This window comes from Gavia stellata, chromosome 11 (genome assembly GCF_030936135.1).
Source record: "Gavia stellata isolate bGavSte3 chromosome 11, bGavSte3.hap2, whole genome shotgun sequence".
Taxonomy (NCBI): domain Eukaryota; kingdom Metazoa; phylum Chordata; class Aves; order Gaviiformes; family Gaviidae; genus Gavia; species Gavia stellata.
The window spans coordinates 16,317,164-16,339,274 of record NC_082604.1 but is presented as its reverse complement, the minus strand read 5'-3'; the positions used below and the strand labels follow the sequence as shown (position 1 = coordinate 16,339,274).

General features: G+C 46.0%; 2 protein-coding genes across 2 annotated transcripts in view; both read right to left on the bottom strand.

Annotated features, from left to right (window-relative positions):
* The window catches only part of ATP13A5 (ATPase 13A5), a 33,758-nt gene extending 21,757 nt beyond the window's left edge, over window positions 1–12,001 (bottom strand). Inside the window, exons 1-7 of the mRNA XM_059822856.1 lie at window positions 11,939–12,001; window positions 6,837–7,010; window positions 5,533–5,679; window positions 5,239–5,309; window positions 5,082–5,162; window positions 4,459–4,528; window positions 2,208–2,342 (exon numbers count right to left, since the gene is read on the bottom strand). Coding sequence (XP_059678839.1) covers window positions 2,208–2,342; window positions 4,459–4,528; window positions 5,082–5,162; window positions 5,239–5,309; window positions 5,533–5,679; window positions 6,837–7,010; window positions 11,939–12,001 — 741 coding nt within the window. The remainder of the gene's footprint in view (window positions 1–2,207; window positions 2,343–4,458; window positions 4,529–5,081; window positions 5,163–5,238; window positions 5,310–5,532; window positions 5,680–6,836; window positions 7,011–11,938) is intronic.
* An 8,491-nt stretch (window positions 12,002–20,492) lies between these two features.
* LOC104258683 (probable cation-transporting ATPase 13A4) overlaps window positions 20,493–22,111 on the bottom strand; it is a 43,110-nt gene continuing 41,491 nt past the window's right edge. Inside the window, exons 29-30 of the mRNA XM_059822968.1 lie at window positions 21,227–21,307; window positions 20,493–20,714 (exon numbers count right to left, since the gene is read on the bottom strand). Of these exons, the coding sequence (XP_059678951.1) occupies window positions 20,493–20,714; window positions 21,227–21,307 (303 nt within the window). The remainder of the gene's footprint in view (window positions 20,715–21,226; window positions 21,308–22,111) is intronic.

The following is a 22,111-nucleotide window of genomic DNA, read 5'->3' as shown; positions in this document are numbered from 1 at the left end:
ACATCACAGAAACTGAACTCTGCTGAGTTATCCAGGGGAGGTTTCACATCCCTTGTTGTTGGGTTGCGAGTTCACCAAGTTAACCTAGAACAAGCTGCTGTGGGAACATGGACCTAATTTTCTGTTTGCTTCTGATTCATGCCGCTGTATCTCCCTCAACCTTCAGGGGGCTGTTCCTGCTTCATGCCAGAGTAAGTCTCTTTAGCTGCAACGTTGCTATCTGTATTCCCCTCATAGAGGGTTTCTTTGCACTCAACAGTTTTATCCTTGCTAGGAGGCTATTAACAGGACAACCAAGTTGTAAAGACTATAGTTACAAAACTGTCATTGCAAGAAGGAAAACAGACATTCTAATTCAGATGGGTGTCTGTGCTTTGCCAGCTTTTGCAATCTAATTCAGACAATTACATATCCTGAGATAACGATGAAGTCAACTGTCATTGCAAGGCCATTAGAGAGAATGCCTTATCTTGATTTAAAAGTTGCAACTGCAAAAAACTGATCCCCAAGTGTGGATTTCTTCATTAGCATTATTCATGTGAATATGTCAAGCCAGTTTGAAGAATATCCAGAGGCCCCAAACATTGTAATTCTTCCTGCCAAAATTATCAGCCACACAATAAAACCAGCCTTGCCAAAGAAAGCTGAACGAACCTTATCTATTCTTCATGCTCTGCAATACCAGGACGTGACACCAACACTTTAAGTACAAAGGTGCGCTCAAAGAGATGCGAGTGCTCATTCAGCATGGAAGTGCTAGTCATCCTACAGATATTAGTCAGAGATACAAAAACGTGATGCACAGCCAACACACCTGTGCTGGCAAAAGCCCCAGCTATTCACAAAGCCCTCGCTGAGATCAGTGTGAGGCAGCAATAAAAACATGCCCTTGGCAGAGCAGAGGGTGCGCAGGAGTGCCTCGTCAGCACAGCGCACCAGTGAGCACATACTGCCCAGAGCCCCACGAGCCCAGGGGCCTGGGACTTAGGCAGGTAATGTGCCGTGTGCTTGAGTCGATTCAAACAAAAGCCAGCTCCTTGAAGGGCAGATTATTGCCTCCTCTTGGGCAGCACTTCACAGAGCAATTTGCTATACCACCTTCTCAAGGAACCTTTCTAAGGGCCAAATCTTGCCCTTCCCCAGTAATTCAGTGCAAGAACAATGATTTTAGCAGTGAATTCGGAGGCAATGATGTGAGCTGTGCCTGGTTTTGAAGCAGAACAGGAATATGACAGTCGGGTCAGTGCACCCCAGAGCTGCTGTCCCTTCACCCTGCCACCACCTCTAACCACTTCACACTGTCTGCAGGAACTGTAACTCTCAATGCTGTCCTCTAGCCCTTATATTTTTCCTGAAAATTAACAAAACATTTACCAGAATCCAGGAATTCCCAGTTCGTTTTTGCTTTTAAATCTTGAAAATGCAGAGGAATGCGATACCTGAAAATCCAGATGTGAGAGACTAAAACATTGCCTGCCAGACTCCTGTTCCTATCACTCTTCCCCACCTGTACTTTCATTCATAGTTTCTCTTTTTTCCCTACTATATCCTTTCTCCATGTGATTTTTGCCTTCCCTGTGTATTTAAAGTGGGCTCTGAAATGAAAGATGTTTTCCCAACTCCCAGCTCAGTGTTCTGCGTTTCCAGCAGGAAGCACCAGGAAGCTCATCTGGCTGCGTGAGGATACTCAGTGCCAGGCAAACATTGCATAAGGCTCAGCTCGATCTATTTGCCTTTTCCATAGAGACTGAAGGTTTCAAGTTTAAACACAGGTGAATGCTTTAGGTAAAAAAGTGAATGAGCTGAGACTATTAGAAAATGCTTCCAAGCAGCTGTGTCCATGACAGAAGTGTTGAACAAATTTGAGAAATTAAAAAAAAAAAAAAAAAAAAATCACACTTCTTTTTGCTGTTAAGACCTGCTATTTAGCAAACTTTAAGAGAAGTGAATCCTCCTGAAATTACAGTAGGAACCAGACTCATGGATCCACCTTCATAAAGTCTCACAAAGACTTCTTGGGAAGTTCAAGACCCCCAGGTATGACCCTTTTAACTCTCCTACAGAAATAAATCCATAATAATACAGCAGAATGCACAGCAATAAAAAATAACCAGAAAGAACATATAAATAGCTACTTGTGTCTGTGGTAGATGAAATAGCTAGCAGAGTGCAAGATGGGGAGCTGGCAATCTGCGTGGCAGACTCACCTGTCTGAGGTCGTACACAGTTAAGCCAACAGAAATGATCGACAGGATTATGATGGCCACTGAATATTCAGTGTAGCCTTGGCTCAGCCACAGCGTGAGGGTGAAGGCTTGGAACACGTAGAAGGGGTTTAAAATCTGCAAATGCAAATGTAACGCTTGTCAGGGCATGGCCATAACACACATCAGGAGAGATGGAGTGTGGGAAAAGGCGAGAACATTTCATTACAGTGTCCAGGAGTCTTAAACACCAATTTGAAGGGCTGTTTTGCCGTCCCAAGGCAGCATTCTTTCATGGCTGTTTTAGAGCGTTAATAGCCTCCAGCTCTGAACTTACCAGCTTACACGTAGTTTGTGGTGTTTGTAATTAAAAGCTGTCGCTAACCAGTTACTATGCAACAGCTTCTACACTGGCAAGTTTAAGTCAGACTTCAGGGACTGTAAGTCAGTTGGTTGCCCACTGTAGCCATCTAACAAAGGTGACCTTAACATTTCTGATACTGAGTAATCGCTACACAGGAGATACTACCCAAATGTGAAAAAGAGACCAAATTACAGTAAATGCCTTTGATACTTTGTGATTTAAGAAAGTCACTACAAATATGATATTTATTTGGAAAAATGAAAAATGGCAAAGAACAACTAAGGGGCTGCGGGGCCATCAGTAATCAGTCTTAGACTACAGCTAAAACGAAAGCTTGATTTCCTTGTACTTCATACTTTTGGCTACTCTACATCGCGTCAGTCTTAGAATACCAGTCATCACTCACTTTAATGTGTTATGCTAAAACAGGCAACAAGCCCCACTGAAGTCTGGGAATATAATTTTGGTTATTGTGGTATCTAGCTAACAAAAGATTTTGATTAAGTTTTTCAGAGATTTGCCCACCACTTGGCTTGTCTGAAGGAGTGACAGACTTTTCTGTAGACCTGGTATAACTAAAATAGCCACTGAAAGAGGTTTCTGCATAAAGATTGGAACTGAAATGAATTATTCATCTGACAAATTTGGTCCCTCAATGATAATTTAATACTTTCTGACATTCGGTAGGATCAAGAGACAGACACTACATCAGGATGCCAGTCTTCGGCCACTGAAGCTGTATCTGGACTGAAATGCCACAAGCTTATGAGGACCAGTCTGCCTCCAGGCACCACCATTAATATTTCAAACATGAAGCTCCAGCCTTGGATGGAAGTGCAAAGTTCAAATTAAACAAACTTTTTAGAGTGCTACACTGGAGTTCTCTTCAAAACTATCTCCAGAGGGCACTGAAAGGTTGGTAACATCACATCCAACCAATTTCAGGAGCCCTGGAGCTTTTCATGTATTTTGTAGGGCTTCAAACAAACTCCACTTAAAGTGAACACAGGTGACAGGACACTATCCCATATGCAAAGCCTCTGCTTACAGGTTGGCAAAAATATACATCCAGCATTTCTATATGCAAACTCAGCAAGTAACAACCCATACATGTGTCTCCTCTTATCCACAAGATGTGTTTGTTTTGTTCTCTGTAGAGGAAGAACAGTCTTGCAGTGTGTCCTTATTTATGCAGGGAAAAAATTGTCTTGCGTCTATGTTATAGGAGGAAAGGAAGTTACTAGGTGAACACAGCAATTATAGGAATTTTGCAAATGTTTTCCTCCATTCTAAAGCACACTCCCAATTTACACTGCTGTTGAGGCCACAAGCAAGCTTGTACAATGCTTTGTACTACCTTCAGACTACTAAACCAAGGCTATTAAAGAGGAACAATTGTGCCTTAGTTGTACCAATAAAATTTTCCCTGCAGATCATTATCAAGAGCCTACATGAACGGACAGAGTTACTGATGTGGCTGTGGTCAGTCCTAGCAGTTGCAGAAAGCACGAGCACTCTAGGCACATGTCACTGCTCAGTCACAAGGCAAGATGTCCCAGCTCATGGGAGATGTTCAGTTGGGAATAAGGGCCTATAGCAGAGAAGGAGGACATCACTCCCCCCCACTACTGCTCTTCAAGAAGGGACACAGTCATCATACGGGAAATATTTAGCTGTTATAAGTATGCAGCACCAAGCATCTTCTTAGCTTCCTATTTTTCCCTGTAACCTTCTGCCAGGAATGTGTGCTAAGAGCCATATAGGAGGTTCACCAACTTTCCTCCGTGGCTTATGCCTATGAAGCATTAATCACCCCATCCCAGTGTGCCCAGGTAAAGTCTTCAAAACACTTCAAACCTGTCCCACCAAGTGCTAGTCTGACTTACTGACCTCTTTAAAAAGTAACTTCCAAATAGGACGAATTTCAACTTCGATGGCATTAGGCCCACACACCAGCTGCCTGTAGAAGGTAGAGAAGAGTTCCCCATGTTATAGCTTAGTCACGTAGGGTAAGACTTCATGTGAAAAACTGTGCACCCAAATAACATTAACACTTCTTTAAAAAAGTAAGTTCTGGGGGGCACCATATGGCTGAGCAGGACAAATAAACCTGTCAGGAAGCTATTGTATCTGAGACGACTTTACACAGAGGCAGAATTTTACTGTTTCCTTCCTGAAAAGTTCATCATTTTGCTGCTAAACCCTGTGATGAGCTTTCCAGAGGGCTTTTAAGGAGACGATGGCAAAGGAAGCCAGTCACAGCTTGCTGTGCCCTGAACCCCAGGTGGAACCAGTGGCATTTTCCGCAGACTTAGCCTGGCATCACTGAGAAGATATGAGCTCAACAGAGTGTAAGTGATAATGATTTTGCACCTTTCCAAATGTCACCCATGCAGTTTGCACTGCCTTACTTCTAAGGTGAGTAGCAAAAAGCTCACATGAATTTGAAAGGAAGAATTAATAGGTCACACTGTCACAATTAGCTGATACATCTACTCGTATGTAGACTGTACCTGATCTCCTGTTCTTCCCTTGTAAGGCCAGCTCCAAACTTGTGGTGTATGCTGTGACATGTGTTGCTGTCTTCTAATGATCTAGAATAACAGGAGAAAGTTCAGACAAGGGAGTCCCCTACACAAAGGGTTTTAATAACGGGCTGTTGACACTCACCCAACTTTCTTGAATTCTTTTACAGAAAAGTCCCAAATATAACGGATTTTCTGCACCTGGATACACCTCATCTGCAAGACCAAATAGCAAAAATTCCTTTTGCTATTCAAGGGAAAGCCATCTTACTGTTACAGAAATGCTTCCCCATGTTTTAGGGGAAAACTTGAGCTTATGTAAACAGGGTTTGCAGGAAGATGCTGACAGAGCACCCTTGGGAGCCTCCAGGTGCCTTCACTCTTATTTTCACCCACCTCCTCCCTGCCATCTTTCTTCTCCATTTTATAGATGACTTACCTTCAACTGTGGCTTCATTATGGCTCTGTTTATGACAGAGTCTTTATCAGCTACAAGAGGACCACCTGAATTACTACCAACAGGTAGTGCCAATGTGGATAAATCAATCCAGGTCACCTTCTTCCGGGTGTATCTCTGAAACTCATCCTAGAGAAATAGAGCACAGATCAGATACAAGCCCAAAATGTTGCCTGTGATAAGGTTTCCCGACTCTGGGAAGTATATATGAGATTCCCAGAGAGCTACAGTACTGGGGCATCATTGCAATCATTGCAAATGTTAAGTCCATAGTAACAGGGATGTTAGTATCAGTGTTTTAGTACCAATCAGTAAAGCACTTCAAAGTCAATCTTGCAATCATCTCCATTTGCTTTGATTCACGCTGCAGAGTCATTTCAGAGAAGATGAAACTAAATGAGAAGATGTGCTTCAATAGCTACTGGATGGATATTCAGTCTATAGGATCAGACTAGAGCTAGCTGGAAGTAAAAGCTTTCTGAAATACTTCTGGTGTGGACATTGAATTCTCAGCACCAGCTGCTTTGCTCTACAAAACTCCTGTAACTGTGTTACTTGTTATACATCCATAGCCAAAAGCAACTCAGCTTTACTGCTATACATGCATTTGTCAGACCAAATTGTCCTTTAATCAGTTTAGTATAATGTAACTAGTTACAATGAGCAATAGATTACTCATTTAGCAGTCTGAGTGCATTTATTTCAGCAGTATCATTGCAATGTGAGAGCTAAGTGTCTTAAGCATTTGCTCTGCTAGAATTGGGTTGGATTTTAATTTACAGTCATGGAGTCTTAGAATATAACTAATGCCTGAAATCAAGCTCTCTGAAACCCACCTCCTCAGCATTCTCCAATAACTTTAAAGCAGAAAGGCTACTAACTGCCACAATTTCCAAAGATAATCCCTCTGCTGAAGCCAGTTGGCTGCACCCCATGCACATAAAGGAAGGGAAGAGGCAGAGCTGTTTCATGGAACATGTTATTGGCAGAGGGCAGCTGCTGGAGCCTGTGGATGGGCAGCAGCAATGACCGAAATCTTCTTGGTGTCCAGCCTTCAGGCAGAGTAGTTGCACTCTTGTTAGTGTAAACATGCTCTTTTACAGTGTTTCAAACTCTGCAAATAAAAATGGTTGGTCCTCTGCAGCTTGACTCGCTCTGCCGCTTCACTTCCAAAAGTGGAAAGGGTTATTAACCTGCTACATCACCCAGACAAAGACAGACAGGCTGCCCTAACGGTGAAAACAATAGTTTCTGCAAATAACAATGAGCTAGGAGGGTTCACCTACTGTTGTTCTGAGCAGAACAACGTCCGCTTCTTCCAGGCAGCAGCGGATGCAGTTTGCCCACACATCCCACTCTGGCTTCCAGTAGAACAGCAGCAGCAGAGCCCCACAGGACAAGATGTATCCAGCAATGCACAGGGCTTTTCGGCAGCCTTGGGTTTTATAGCCAAAAATCTCCTGTACAGCAAAGAGAAAGCATTCTTTCTTAACAAGTTTGACCTTGGTGTTTGTTCATCAGGAAGCCCAAGCTTATTGAAAAGAAAAGCTGGTGAACTGAAGCCCTCCCTCATAACTGCTCAAGGTCATTTTTGGAAATGAGAGTTTGCTGATTGATACAACATAGTTAAGAATACAGCAGAGCTGCTGAAAGGAAGATGCTGCTGGGCTGCTGCCAGCAGAGGAGCGTTCTCACATCAGCTCTCCCAGGATTAATGAAGAATTAACTCCAGCCTGGAGCTTTTACCATCAAGACTGCAGCTGACCCATCACGGTAACACTTCTCTATCTACAGTGTTAGCATCAAAGAGCCCTACCTGCCACCCCAGAGGATGTCTCCATGCAAACTTAGTGCTGACCGCTGAAATCTACCTTGCAGCAGGGGTACAGAACCTGCCTCAGAGAAAGAAAACTGCCAAGCCCCAAGCAACTCCTCTCAGGTACCAGATATCATACCTACTGGTGTGTTATCTTCCACACGTACACCTTATCTTGAAAACAAATATGGAAGGACTCTTTTTGCTCTGTATACTCTCTTCCAACTTATTCCCCAGGTTCTCTGTCATCTTCCCTACTTGCCCTTTCATTTTGATAGCCTGATGGTCATCTGTTCAGTGACATTCCATTGTCTGTGAAGGAGATTGTTAAGTCCATAGCTTTAGATTTTCCCCTTGAGAAGAACTTTGGATTTTTGTACCCTTTGGTTTGCTTTAAACCTGCCCATGGGGCTATCAATAACTTTAATGCCTGTAGTGTAACTGGATCCTTCTCTACAGGCTGGGTGCTTTCCGAGCCCTCTCAGCACCCTGCAGGGCATGAGGGAAGGGAGGAGACCCTCCATCCACATCTGGTGACTCACAGCACCCAGGGATGCCAACCTTTTCGACATGTCACCCACATCCAACCTGGCCACAGCTCACGGCAGTGTGACAGCAGCCTGGGTAGGTGCCACCCAGGCACTGCAGCCCCACATCCACCCCCTCAGCAGCCGCGTGTCTGTCCCTTTCTACTTCCCCTCAGGCACCAATGCAGGAACCCAGGCAGCCCCCACCATGGGGCTCGCTTTGTGCCACCCATGCTATGGTAGATTGTATAAAAGTTTATTTGCAAAAAGAATTTTGGTTTAAGGCTGAGATGAAAACCTCGAAAAAGATTTAATTTGTTGTATTGCACCCACTGCTGGGGAAAAAAAAAAAATCTATTGCTTTCTATTCCTGCTGCAGTGATCCATTTGTTTCCCTATACAGGGCACTTCCTGGGCACCTCCCAGCTCTCTTCCCTAGTCCAGAAAGCCGAGCTCCAGGCAATTCCTGCATCTTCACCCTAGGGCTGATGGCAAGGGCAGGAGAGCAGCCACACTCAGAAGCAAGCGAGGAAGCAGCAGCATAGCAGACAAGCAGCTGCGATGCTGCCCTCCCCGCGCCTGGCCCATCGCTCTGGCACCAGCACAGATGCTGCCAGCCCCCCACTGCTCATGGGTGCTGCAGGACAGGCACATGCAAAGAGCTGCAGGAGCAATCCTGTGCCATCACCAGGGTGAGATACCTGACCCAGACCACATAACAATTACCCACCCACAGGGCAGTGGGTGCATGAGGCACCTGCCCCTGAGGAGGTACCAAGCGACCCTGCAGATATAGGCAGAGGTGAGTAAAAGGAAATGCTTTTGTACATCTACTTGTGACTACACTGAATATTTTTCCAGAATAGTTTGACAACTAAAGTATACAATGTGGTGGGATAGTGTAACCTATTGACACGGCTTATGTAGTTGAGAGGCAGGGGAGGAAATGGTGTTTTAAATTATAACAAAAGAGTAAAAATGAGGAAGTCCCACATCTGAAATACATGTCAGAGAAATGCCAGAAGGATGACTGGTGCTTTACAGGATAGAGTTTGCAACAAAGCAAAGGTCCTTGGAGAGGGCTTGTACAAGCAATTGTACTGGTTCAACTTCAAATATAGTTTTCAAGTGATTTAAAGGCAGTAAAGTAAACACTTATTGAGGTTTGAGAGAGCAATTAACTTGATTTATCTGAACTCTAATCATAATCAACATAAACTAAGCTGAAATCAATGCAGCTCAACTGAAATAAAGATAGTCATGCAGCCCTTATACCAGGTTAGCAAAATCTGTTTCAAAACAGCTCTGTAGCTTTTAGATGCGCAGCCCTGCTGTATACAAAGTATTATTCCTTCAGAAACCACAGAAGTTTAAATCAGTAACTACAAATGGTGTTTTCAGGGTGGGAGGACAAACCACAGTGCCCACAACTAAGGAAATTCAAGGAGGTTTTTCATTTGCTTGCCTTTTCATAGCAGGATTTTTATAAATACACTGCAAATGCAGGCCTGGAGAATAAGGAGCCTGTTATGGGGGTGGCTGGAATGACCGGAGGTGTGTGGGACCACAACTCATCCATCACCCCACAGGGATGGGAGAGGATCAAATCTGCAGCCAAAGGTGGAAGGCAGGCTGGGGAAGAGCTGTGCTGTGAGGGCTGGGTGAGTGCAAGGCTGGGAGTTGCCCAGCGAGAGCATTTGGGGAGAGAGCATTTCTAGCGTGAGCCGAACAGGAGCTGTTGCAGCAAGTAGGGTTCTAGCACACAGCTATATCCTAAGCACAGCAACTGAGGAACCCAAAAATGCATTCGTTATGATGGAAGATAACCAATAGAAGTACATTGTACATGTCTAAAAGGGGTGGTTTAAGTAAGTGGAGTGGTGCTGTGAGCTCCTAACATCCAGGGTGCTGGGGAGGTGCCCTGTCCCGCAGGCTGCAGGACCCCAGCACAGCTGGGTCATGCCAGGTCCTCACCACTGTGCCGGCATGGGGCCAGGCAGGAACCCAGTCCTGCCGGTACCAACAGGATCCCAAGTCCCCCGGGGCAGAGAGATGGCCTCGGCTGGTGCAGTCAGTCCCCGTAGGGCTGCAACACGTGGCCAATCAACTGGATCGCTCTGCACAGGCGAGGTACAAAGGCAGCTTGTGCTAGTGCACAGCCTGTCCTCAGAGAACACACACTGGGTGTTCACCCAGCACTGAAGAGGAAGTACTGAAGGCCAGAGCTGAGGGAACCCCCGTTCACGGCTGATTTACCCCACTGAGCCTGTCTGCAGTAAGACATTTTCCAAGAAGAGCAGTACCTGGAAGCAAGGCTGCTCAGCAAACAGGACTGCAGGAAGATGTTTTATGAAAAACACCTCTCAGCCTGACGCAGCCAGCCTTGCACAAGGCAGGCTGTGTCAGCAGCAGGGCAGAGCCGGGGCCCTTCTCTGGACCCTTCCCTGCCTGCAGGGTTGCAGCCACAGGCTGGGTGGGGCGAGGGGGTGTCTCCTGGAAGTGCATGCACCTCATCTGGGGTGCACAGGCTCCCAGCTAATAGGCAGCTTGTGGCAACAGCCTCACTCCACCCACCCTTCCATCTATCTATCCTGGCCCTCCATCCTTATCAGGGAGTTGGCATCCTCATTGCTTCTTATGCAGGTAGAGGCAGGCATTGAGGGCCATATCCACACGTCAGCTAGTGACCCCCTGAAGAACACTGTAGCAATCAGCATGACACAGATGATCCCTAGCTGACTCCTTACCTGTCTCCCACAACAGATTTTGCATTTTGTGCTGGATCCAGGCTGCTGCAACTGCCCAACCTCCCTAGTCTAAAACAAGCTCACATAAGCAGCAGCCAAATCCCAGTAGGAATGTACTGAAGGCAACCAGGGAAACTGAAGCCCCACTGGTATTAGTAGCCCTGCAAGCGATCCTGATACAGAGATGCAGGTGTGCTCTGCAGGGCAGGACCTCTCCCACCTGTGCACGCCCTGAGTACCTGCATCCCCATGACAGGGGCACTTTCTCAGTCCCCAAGGCAGGCCGGGCCAGCAGTGACACTGGAGATGCTGGGAAACACCTGCTAGCAGCCTCTGCTTGCAGAGGACAGAGGCTCCTGTCCTGGGAGAGTGCTTCCAGTGCATGCAGCACATACAAATCTCTACCAAATACAGGAGTGACAGGACTATATTTTACACCTGTGCAGAGGCATTTACTTGTGTGCCCACTCTGTGCACTGGAAATATCTGGATTCCAGTTGTTCCTTGCACAGAAAGCTGTAGGAGAAAGCCTTACTCCCATCCTCACCAAACTCACTTCACGTTAGCAGGTAGAGGAAGAGTTTCCAACTCGTGTTTGCAAAGCACTCAGTGCAGCCCTTTCAGGCTGCTGCACATAATCAATAATCAATCACAATCAAAGACAGAAACTAGATTCAATTAACATTAATAAAAAACCCTTGTAAGGACAGAGCAGCTCCCTAAAAGCTGCTGTAAAAGACTGAGAAACAAGGGATTCCTGCCATGAGAGCTGTGTTAGACTTCAGTCATCTGCCCAATCTTCTAGACCTGCTAAGCACAGCAAAAACCCTTGCATTTCAGAAGTGATTTAATCACAACTTCAGACAATTGCCCAGGATAAAACTCATTTGTAAGCACTTTCCCTATGACTTGCTTTCCAATACATGGACCCAGTAAGGGAAAGCATATCCATTAGTAGAAATCCTCACAATTAGGATGGAAAAGACAATGGAACAGACAGTGGGGAAAGGGACACTGCTCCCTGGCCAGATGAATTCTGGTGGGCAAAGAGGTCTCTTCCATGTTTCATGCCTTTGGACTGAAGTAGTATGTTCCTCACTTAGACCTTACTTTGCAAAAATCAGTCTCAGAGTCAGCAAGAACTGGTCCAGGGTTTTGCCTTCACCAAGGCTATGTTGAAGAGACAGAGCCAGAATGGGGAGTGAGGGTGAAGAAGCAGCAGAGGCATATCCAAAATGGGCGTGTGGGAAAAGAGGTGCACAAGGAAACAAAAACCCAGCACGGTCCCGACTCCTTACCAGCTCATTTTCTTCATCCTTGTTGAGGAGCACACTATGATCCTTCCAAAGCTTTTCCTCCATCTGACCACGTTGTTTTCAGTGCTGGATGTCCTTGTTGGTGGGGTCAAGCAATGTTGAACGCAGTTACTGACTTGAACTCAGGCCAGCGTTAAAGTCAGCTCTCACCATGGTCCTGTCTGCTGCCTTTGAAAGCCTCACAGTGCACACGCTTCTTATTAGGCTCCCAGGAGAGGGAGGAAAATCCACCCTCACGTGTAAAGCCCTTAAATGCCTTGCTTATGCAAGACGTGCGTTTCTCTGCCTCCTGGCTTTGCTGCGCTCTGCCTCGCCAGGCTGGAGCAGAGCTCTGGTGGCTGAGGCGGGGAGGGCACCTGCCATCCTGTGCGGGGAAGATGGCTTTGCACAGGGCTCGGAGGGAAATCGAGGCATGTGGCAAGGAGAAGGGTGGGAGAGTGCCGCAGCCCCGCACAGAGCTGATCCCGGAGCAGCCACCCTAGCACCGGGAACCGCCTCCAGCACGTCGGAGAGAAGCATCTGCTCTGGGGAGATCAGAGTGTCCGGGCCTGGGCTTGGTTTCAGCGCAGTGGAGGTGCATGCTGGAGCAGTGGTTTTCAGGCATGGATCCATGAACTTCCCCACTAGCTCTGGGCATTGCCTCAGACGTGAGCTTTGACTCAAATTCTGCCTGAGTTACAAGGAAAGAGCAACGGGGCTGGATGACTCTTTTGGAAAAGCCCAGCTAGGTGACACAGGACCCTGGCACAGCACGCAGCATGAACCCCTGTGAGGCAGGGAGAGATGGGGGCTCCAACCACTCCCCCTGGCAGGGACGGCAGCAGCAGGCAGGCTTGGGAGCCCCACTGTGCATCTTCCAGTCTCGTGTCCCAGCTGCCAGTGTTGTCAGAGACATTTTTTCAGGCATTAAACGTGATATTGCTTTGTCTCCCCCCATTCTCCTTCTGTCACAAAGTCTGAAAACAACCATTTATCCAGGCAGGAAAAATGTGCTGTGATATTGTCCTGGAATAAAGTACATTTGTGTGAATACAGACAATGGCTCTGAGTTTGCTCAGACACTTTTTGGCTCAGCCACAGCGAAGCAATTCTCTATCACTGATGAGCCCGGGGGATTTAAACTCCATAAAGAGACAGTCGTTGCACACGGTGTATTTCCCCAGTGATGGCAAATCAGGAGTTCTTCCAAATTCTCCTTCCCCCAGGTGGGAGAGAGAACGATGCCCAGGGATTGCAGTACAGCATGTCTGGAGTCCTGTAAGACTCCCTCAATCTGCAGCTCCATCCTGGAAAGAGTTCCAACAACTGAGAGAAGCACCTTTCACTAGGCAGGCTACTATGGAAATAAAAGCATTTATCCATGTTTCTTCTCTTTGAAACAGAGCAAGGAGAGGCTGTCTGGCCATAGGTTGACCAAAGAGCAATTTTCACTTTGCTGCACCCTGAATCTACTTGGGACTGGCTCTTCATCGTCCAACCAGATCCATCTTTGGGGGGTTCTGCCAGCTGCAGTTGTGTCCATGAAACAGCAAAGATGGACCAAACACTGAAGAATCCTGAAAAATCAGGGGGGGTGTGGAAAAATACATTTTTTTTCTTTTTTTTTTTAAGCATTACCATTTTGAACTGTCTAAAGCCTGAATTGAATCAGATTTCAACATAAGTATACAGTCCCTCTTTGTCTCCACCTCTCCACCAGGAGGGCATCAATAAGCTCATCCACCACACTGTTCTGCACATCAGCCACTGTCGTGCAGCTCCCTGTGTTACCGAAAATCGATGTCCTGTAACACCTGGACATGATACACTTTCAGTCATTCCACTCCCTAAGGTTTTCAGAAGCAGTGCCCATTTCTAAGGGTCTTGTACCTGGCCCTTAAACAAAGTCCAGCTGTGTCCTTTGAGGACATTCTTGTGGGAAAAGGTTTGTACATAAAGAGATAAAGCACAACCCACTGTGAGCAGGTGATTGCCTACTACCAGCCAACGCCTCCTGTAACTCTCCAGGAGAGGGAAACTCAAGAGAGGTATCATTAGCTGGGTGGTGTTACTAGTTCTATTTCGATCATCGAGAGTGAGGTTCATTTTGTTTACAGGAATATGACCTCCAGTCTCTGGCCAGGAGTCTCAGCAGTTTCCCTGCGTGGGGCAGCAGGATGCCCTCCACTACCACTGCAGCCTGCACTTGCAAAGTGCTCCCCGAGCTGTGTGGGACACCTCCAGCCCCAGCCCACCAAGCTGTGGAGCTGGCACCTGAAAAGGCAAAAAAGAAGGGCTTAGGGAATTACAGGCTGGTCAACACAACTTGAATACACAGACGGGTGTGAGAGAAAAATTCTTAAGGAGTCAGTTTGTAAGTACCTAGGGGATAATAAAGTGATAAGGAGCAACTAACATGGATCTGTCACAGGAAGATCCTATCAAACCAATCTCATTTCCTCTCTGAGAGGGAGATGCTCCAGGGAACAAGAGAGAAGCAACTAATGTGGCACATTCAGACTTTTGACAGAGCTCCCTATGAGATAAGAAGATACAGAGAAATAAGATTCTTTTATGATGGGCTGAAGGGCTGAACCCTAAGTAGGTGTCAGTGGCTCGCTGTCCATCCCAGGGGACCCAAAATATTCACGTTTTTGTTAGCAGCTTGGATAACAGGATGGAGAGGACAACTGAAAGCTGTTCATGACACTGAGCTGATGGAAGCACCTTCTTTAGAGGAAAGAAACAACGCAGCATGATTTTGGGATGCTGGCCAAATAGTCTGAAATGACCTCATGAAATTCAGTAAAATGCTGCACTTAGTAGCTGGAGGAAACAAGTACAAAATGAGGCAGTGGCCAAGCAGGTGTATGACAGAGAAGGAGATGTAGCTAACTGCAGGTTGAGTTTCCTCTTGCCAAAAATGTCACTGTCATTCTGAGCCACAGTAGCAGGAGGCTGGTGAGATCTGTAAGATGGGAGGAAACTATTCCAGTTGGCTCACTGTTAGCAAGTCCTTGGCTGGAGTTCAGGCTCTAGGAAGGTGTGACCTCAATGGCAAGAGTGCAAATGACAATGACATGAGAAGTTTGGAAAACATGACCCATGAAGAAAAGCTGAATAACTGAGTTTGTTTAAACTAGAAAAGAGAAGGCTGAAGGGAAACAAAACAACTCTTATAATAGACAAAAGAAGGCAGTCAACTATTTTTTTTCTCCTATTCTTATTAGACAATAGGAGAAATCAGACTAATTTCGTGTTAGATTAAACAATCAGATTTTCAGAGTTAGTTTAGATATTCAGGAAGATTTTCTAACTTAGAGGATAGTAAAATACTCAAACAGGCTACCTAGGGCAGGGGGAGATCTTGTGCAATAGAAGATTTTAATGAAAAGCAGGACATAATTTGCCAAGGATGATCTAAGGATAGGTAGATCTTGCCTCAGAGCAGGGAGATGGCCCAAATAACCATGCCAGGTCCCCACCAGCCTCACGCTCCTGTGATTTCTGCAGAAATCCCTGTCCAAGCTCAGTAAAGCACAGCCTAGACCTTAATTGCAGTGGGGCAATGTGAATTCAGATCCAGGTAACTGTATTTAGCAGGATCATTCCATTTATTCTTGGGACCAACCAGCCTGCAATGAGACACCTGCACAGCAGTGTCTGTCAGGACTTACATTTCTTCAGTCCCATCTGTATTTTTTCTTGTGTATTTTCTGCTGGTTTGTATTTCTCCTGATGTTCCTATCATTCTGCCCTCCTCTCTCTCTCCTTCCCTGGGCTCTGATCAGGTTTATTCCTAGTACTGGTGAGTGTCTGATACCAAGTTATTAAAAAAACTTAGCTGAACTGAACAGCTGAACAAAGCTATTGAAGAGAAAAGCCATGCTTTGATTTCAAACCCTTTCTCCCAGTGTCCAACTGCTAGCAGTTACCACCTGGTCCTTTTACCCCGAATGCCCTTGCTCTACCTGCTGTGCCCCAGCCATCTCACCTGGTCCTTTTACCCCGAATGCCCTTGCTCTACCTGCTGTGCCCCAGCCATCTCACAGGTTAGGTTATCTGAGTGCAGTCCTACCAGATGTCTGAGATGATTGACATTGTTAGAGCATGTAAACAGACCACAGGTTTAACAACTGCATTCTTCACTTCATCTGCAGGTGGTGGAGCCAAGACTTAAAAATCATCCAGATTTGTCCTGACCTCTTGAGAAGCACGGATGAGACAAGCTGTTGGTAAGCACAGTCAACTTTCCAGTAACAGCCAAAAGGATTCAACATTTGCTGGGTACCTACAGGCACTGTGCATGGATCAGGTATCAGAGGTGTTGTAGCTGTACCGCCACAACTCCCCATGTGCACTAATGCATCATCCTGGAGAGCGCAGTGGGTCAGCCCACGTAGGAGACTGCTCTTACAGGGCCAGGCGCCTCCAGCACTGGGCTAACTCATCCCCGATGAGCTCAGGGGAAGCGTGTTGCTCTGTGCGTGGAGAAGCATGCTGCTCTGTGCAGTACCCCCTTCAGCTGTGCACACACGGGGAAGAAAGTGCTGGGGAATTGCTCTAAAACATGCCACCCACCAGCAAAGCAAATAAAACATTAGGACCTTCGTCCAGATGGGCTGAAAGTTGACAGGGGGCATGGCTTGGTGCTTTGTCTTGGGGAAAATGGATGGATAAAGGCATCTCAGAATCGCTGATGGCTCCTGGTCCCTTCCCCCAGGTTTCTTCACCTGGCACAAGCACCCACTGCTCTGAGCCTCTCGGCTTACCAGGACAGACTGTTTTGGCACTCTCCACAAGAGAACAATCAAGAGAAACCTGAATTATAGCCTGAAAGCCTTTCTCTTCCTCTTTCCATAGCAGTGCCCAGGTAAGCCCTCAGCATCAGTGTGCACCTGCAGAGCTGTGTGTTATCCAGGGGAACATGATGGGACCTGTCCAAGGCAGCATCCTGTAGAGAAGGGTCCGCATCTTTTAAACTGAGCTTAGTTCCTCCATTGGTTGTGTGTGCTGCCAAGCAGGCTGAGCTCTAGAGTGCTGATGAGCAGACAAAAACTGTGATGACTGCATCAAGATAAAGAAGTCATAAAAAAATGGGAAGGACAAAAATAAAAGTTTCATGAACTAGGAAAAGTGTATTTCAAAAGGAAAATCAAATTTTTAAATTAGCTGTTCAGAATGCCTGCACAGCTCAGTGGATTGGCTGTGCTCCAGGGAGTCTGCCCCTTTGATTTAGTTGTAGAAAGCTAACCAGGATGGACAGCGTCGACTGGCAAAGATCACTGGGGGTCTATCCAACTGGTGTCCACTGCCAGTCACAAAAGGAGAAAGTGAGCCTGGAGCTTCAGTCCTCTAGGGGATTCTTCAGCTGTGTTTGGATAGCTTGGACTGCAGACAGGGACTGTGGAAGCCACATCCAGAGCTGTCAATTTCTCTACCCTTATGCAGCCTCAGAATTTGCAAAACACTTATAATACTCCCACAAAACAACTCTTTTCATTAAGTGGCTAAGATTTATTTCTGTTTCTCTACTGTTCTGTCAGTGTTAAAAGCTGAGAGTGCCAAGCAGCAAGTTCGAACACTCAGAACTGAGCGCCTACATTGCACCAGCCTCTCTTGCGTGCACAAGTGAGGGTGGGCAAAAGGAGCGTGGCAGGTGCCTGGCAGGTAGACTGCAGGTGGGAAGATGCTTGGCACTGTTCATGCCATCCTGATTTCCAGTAGTGTAAGATCCTTTCAAATTAGAGAGACCCGCAAAATGCAAAATGCAGACATGAATCCCAAAAGCACTTGAAGCTTTTATTTTTGCTTATTCCTCATCCTGACCCTAAATACATTCCCAATCCAAGTTTAAGGGGACCAGCCCATCACTGGGATGTGGAGTGGGACCTCTGATGTTCCACCAGAGGTGAGGGAGCAGAATACAGGGGCTTTGATGTGTGCATATGAGCTGGTTTCTGCAGCAAAGAGGTGCATAACACATCGCTTGTCTCCCAATGGCCAGCGTTATGCTATATAAGCAGTTCAGTGTAGCTGGGACACACTGCATAGCTCTGCTGATTGAACTGTGGCTGACGCCACTGGGGAAAGATAATAAAATGTGCCCCAATATGTCTGGAGACATTGGACTTGAATAGGAAGATGGAACACAAGACTGACATCTTAAGGAATAGCCGACGTTAAATATCACCTAGCATCTGAATTCTCTTGCAGGTAAGGCTGTACTTCAGCAGCAAGCAAGCAGGTCTGTATCTTGTCGACCCTACAAGTGGCACAGGTTTGCCACAAGTTCACACTTTTATACTGTCAACTGGGACATAAACATAAATTACATGCCTAGTCTGCAATGCTATTGCAGCTGCCAGTTTATCACATGCAGCAACATATTTCTTGTGCACGGGAGTTCATAAAAAGGACAGTGAATTTTGTCTCCAAGGAAAGAAAATGTTACTGCATCTCGAACAGAGGGTGGCAGGAGTAACTCCACTAATCTGTTCTTACAGTGTCTCCTGAAGTTACAAGGACTCCATAAAGCCTCTAGCCTTCACTTACCAATGGATTTTGCTGCAAACTGGGAACTCATCCTAACTTTGGAGACATTTTTATGAACAAATGTGAACGATTTCTGGTTTGTGTCGTGTGGCTTTGCGGCAGATATTTACTGTTAGGTAAACTGCAGTAGGCAGGAAGGTATTTACTCCATTTGCTTGTGTCAAACTTGTCTAAAATGGGGAAAAAATTGCTTTAAGTCAAATAAACATTCAAGTCGAAACGTTTTTGATTTTTTTTTTCTTTTTAGATAAATAGTATTAATTATTTTTTGATTCAAGCTAAATTCTTTTCAAACATTGTTCTGGTACAAACATGTTGAATCAAAACAATCCATAATATCTTCTGATTTGCTCTTGGTTTTCCCGAACTACGTTTTACTCTAAAAGACCAAAGGAATCTTTACCATGACTCCCAATCGGCCTGATTCTCTGGGCTTCTGTGGCAATGCAAGAGTGCTTTACTATTCAATAGTGGGAACATACAGTCCCTAGTGTTAAAGTGCTCCCAAAGTGCTCCTCAGCTCCACCCAGGAAAAGCATGGGCAAGCTCCAGCTGTGAAAAACAAATTGTGCAGTCAGTTCAGAGAGGAGAACTCCCCTGCACACGTTACCCAAAGAAGGAAGTGTTCCTCTTGGTCCAAAGCCTCCCTGACTGGTATCTTGTTGTTTACCCAGCTGGGGACAGAGATTGCAAAATACGGTGAGCCAGAAGTCAGCCTAGCATCACAGGGCTAAGAGAATATGTGCTGGTAGAAGCTGCTTTTTTTGAGTAGGTAAAGCCTGCAGAAATGTGCAGTGCTGTTCTGTTTATGTATGGCAGAAGCAGCACAGCACAGTGAGTAAAAGTCACCATCAAAGGTTAACAGGTGAGGGATATCAGTTGATGAATGACACATGCTGTGTAGCATGTGCAATTATGGTTGGAAACCAGAGCCAAAACCTCAGATGGTTCAACTTCAGAGCATGCCACAGAATTTAATGAAATTATTCTGAGACCTAGCTGACTCCCTGTCTTTTAATTCAGGCCTTAGGCCCTTGGAGGTAGTAGCCCCTTCAATATCTGCTTCTTTTGGCACTGGTAAACCAGGAGCTGATGCCAGGCAGCAGCCCAGCCATGCAGTATCCACTCTAGTAGAGCAAGCTTACACCACAAGGAACAGTAGACTCACAGAATGAGATCATAATTTGCAATTATCATGTGTTTCATTCTACTTTTTTAAAATGGGTATCCCAAACAAATACTTCCCTCAAAAAAGAATTGTTAAACAATGAAATCATTCTGCTCTGTAGGTCAATAGATTTTTCACTCAGAAAATGCAAGTACCACATGTTTTAAACTGAGAAGAGGGCAAAGAGGTTGCCTGGTAGCAGTGAGCTCGCAATAGAGCTCTGCATTGTTCCCATCACGGGAAGAGCACAATGGTGCTAGGAATGGACACTTCTAGAAGGCTTTGGCTATCTGTAGCTCCTTCCAGCTCCAGAAAGCCAAGTATTGCCAGAAAGGGAAAAAACCCCAACAAACGCCAGATACCAGGCAGCAGTATCTGAAACCCCAGGAGCTACAGGAACCCCAGGACCTGCCTACGTTCAGCAGCCTCTATCAGCAGTAAGTTCTACTTGCTTTCTTGAAGGGGATGTCCCCAAAGGAGTGCTGGTGTCTGAATTAGCTACTTCTCATCTGGAGGAGCCCCCACCTTTATGGATTGCATAATGCAGTTCAAGAGGGTGTTTTCAACTATGAATACTTTGCCAGTATTCAGCAAGTTGTTCCATTTACAGCTGGCAGCCATTCATACATGGGCAATGGGACAGGAGAAACACTGTTGTGGCTTTATGCTACTGCAGCCAGCTTTTCTGCTTCCAGTTAATTTAAAAATAAGCCACAGCTGGTTAGTCTTAGAATTCAGGGGCAGTGATAGGTTGGTGCTTCCTCTTATGTCTCTGAGACAGTCCTTCTACAGCCAACTGCAACTGTCCTAGACATGTGCCCTCTGCAGTTTCCTTCAGAGTGCGTCCTCATTGCTGTCAAATGTTGGATTGCTATGGCCTCCCATATTTCCCTCTACTGATATTGCCACAGAATCTGAGAAGAAGGTTTCATTCAGAGGTGGCCAGGCTGAGTCCTGCTCTAACACTCGCTGCAGCCTCTTGTAATGGCTTTTTGAGTGGTACCGGAAGGTCTTTTTCAGCAGCAGCCATAAGGATCTGTTCTCGATGACAGCTTCCTGTAAAAGCAAGAACAAAAAGAAGATTCTGGAGGACGTAGACAGCAGTTTTCCCTCTTCATCCACAGGACACACACAGGGCAAGTAGTGGAGACCCAGATTTCCCACCATGTCCTGCTCATCCCTCTCCCTTAAATAGCCTTTTACTGACCACTTCTCATACCAGCTCCACCAGAGCTCTCCACCAGAAAACTGGGACCAGGTCCTCCTGAGAGTCTTCAGGATCTGAGTAGAAAACACCAAAGACTGCCCGTATTTCTCTAGCCTGGGGCAGGGCCTGATATATCCCACTCACCAGAGGAAAGAAAAGGTGGTTGGACCTTGCATTCCCTTATATCTGATCATTCAGATGTGGGGCTTTGAGGAAAGAGAGTAAGGGCGAGGTAGCAGCAATGGCTCCTGTTTTACTAGATATTCCCAAGCTGGGCTGAGGAGGAGGGAGAAAGAGTGAGACCTGAACCTTTCATCTCTCCAATTAGTGCTGACAGGTACATTCAATGAAGCACGCTCACCTCGACAAGGAAGGACACAGCAAGTGTGACTGCAAGCATTATCACCATGGAGATCCGCCACGTGGTAGGGGTGCAAACGAGCTGGGAAAAAAGCAGAAGTTGTTCAACATCATGTGTGCATACTAGACACTGGTGGGAGCTTGTGTCATAGAATCATAGAATCATTTAGGTTGGAAAAGACCCTTAAGAGCATCAAGTCCAACCGTAAACCTAACACTGCCAACTCCACCACTAAACCATGTCACTAAGTGCCACATCTAAACATCTTTTATATACCTCCAGGGATGGTGACTCAACCACTTCTCTGGGCAGCCTGTTCCAGTGCTGGATAACCCTTTCAGTGAAGAAATTTTTCCTACTATCCAATCTAAACCTCCCCTGGCGCAACTTGAGGCCTTTTCCTATCTACTTGGGAAAAGAGACTGACACCCGCCTCACTACAACCTCCTTTCAGGTAGTTGCAGAGAGAGATAAGGTCTCCCCTGAGCCTCCTTTTCTCCAGACTAAACAATCCCAGTTCTCTCAACCGCTCCTCATAGGACTTGTTCTCTAGACCCTTCACCAGCTTCGTGTCATCAAAAGCCAGAATCCCACACTGGCTGTACACTGCTGATGAGCCAATATTGCTACTTGTCTTGAGGAATTATTGATAAAGATGCTTTTAAACTTACGATACAGCAGAGAAAACTGTACTCCAGAACTGCAGCAGGAAATCTAAATGCTTCCTTTCTTTCTAATATAGAAAATAGTTCGAAGTCTGAGTATTTCAGCTCCAAACCCAGCCCCAGCTTCCCACAGCTGGCAGCACTGGCTTTCTGGCTGTAGCTCAACTTACTTTGGAGATGTAGCTCAGATCCAAAATTTGGATCAGCAGTTTCTACAGGG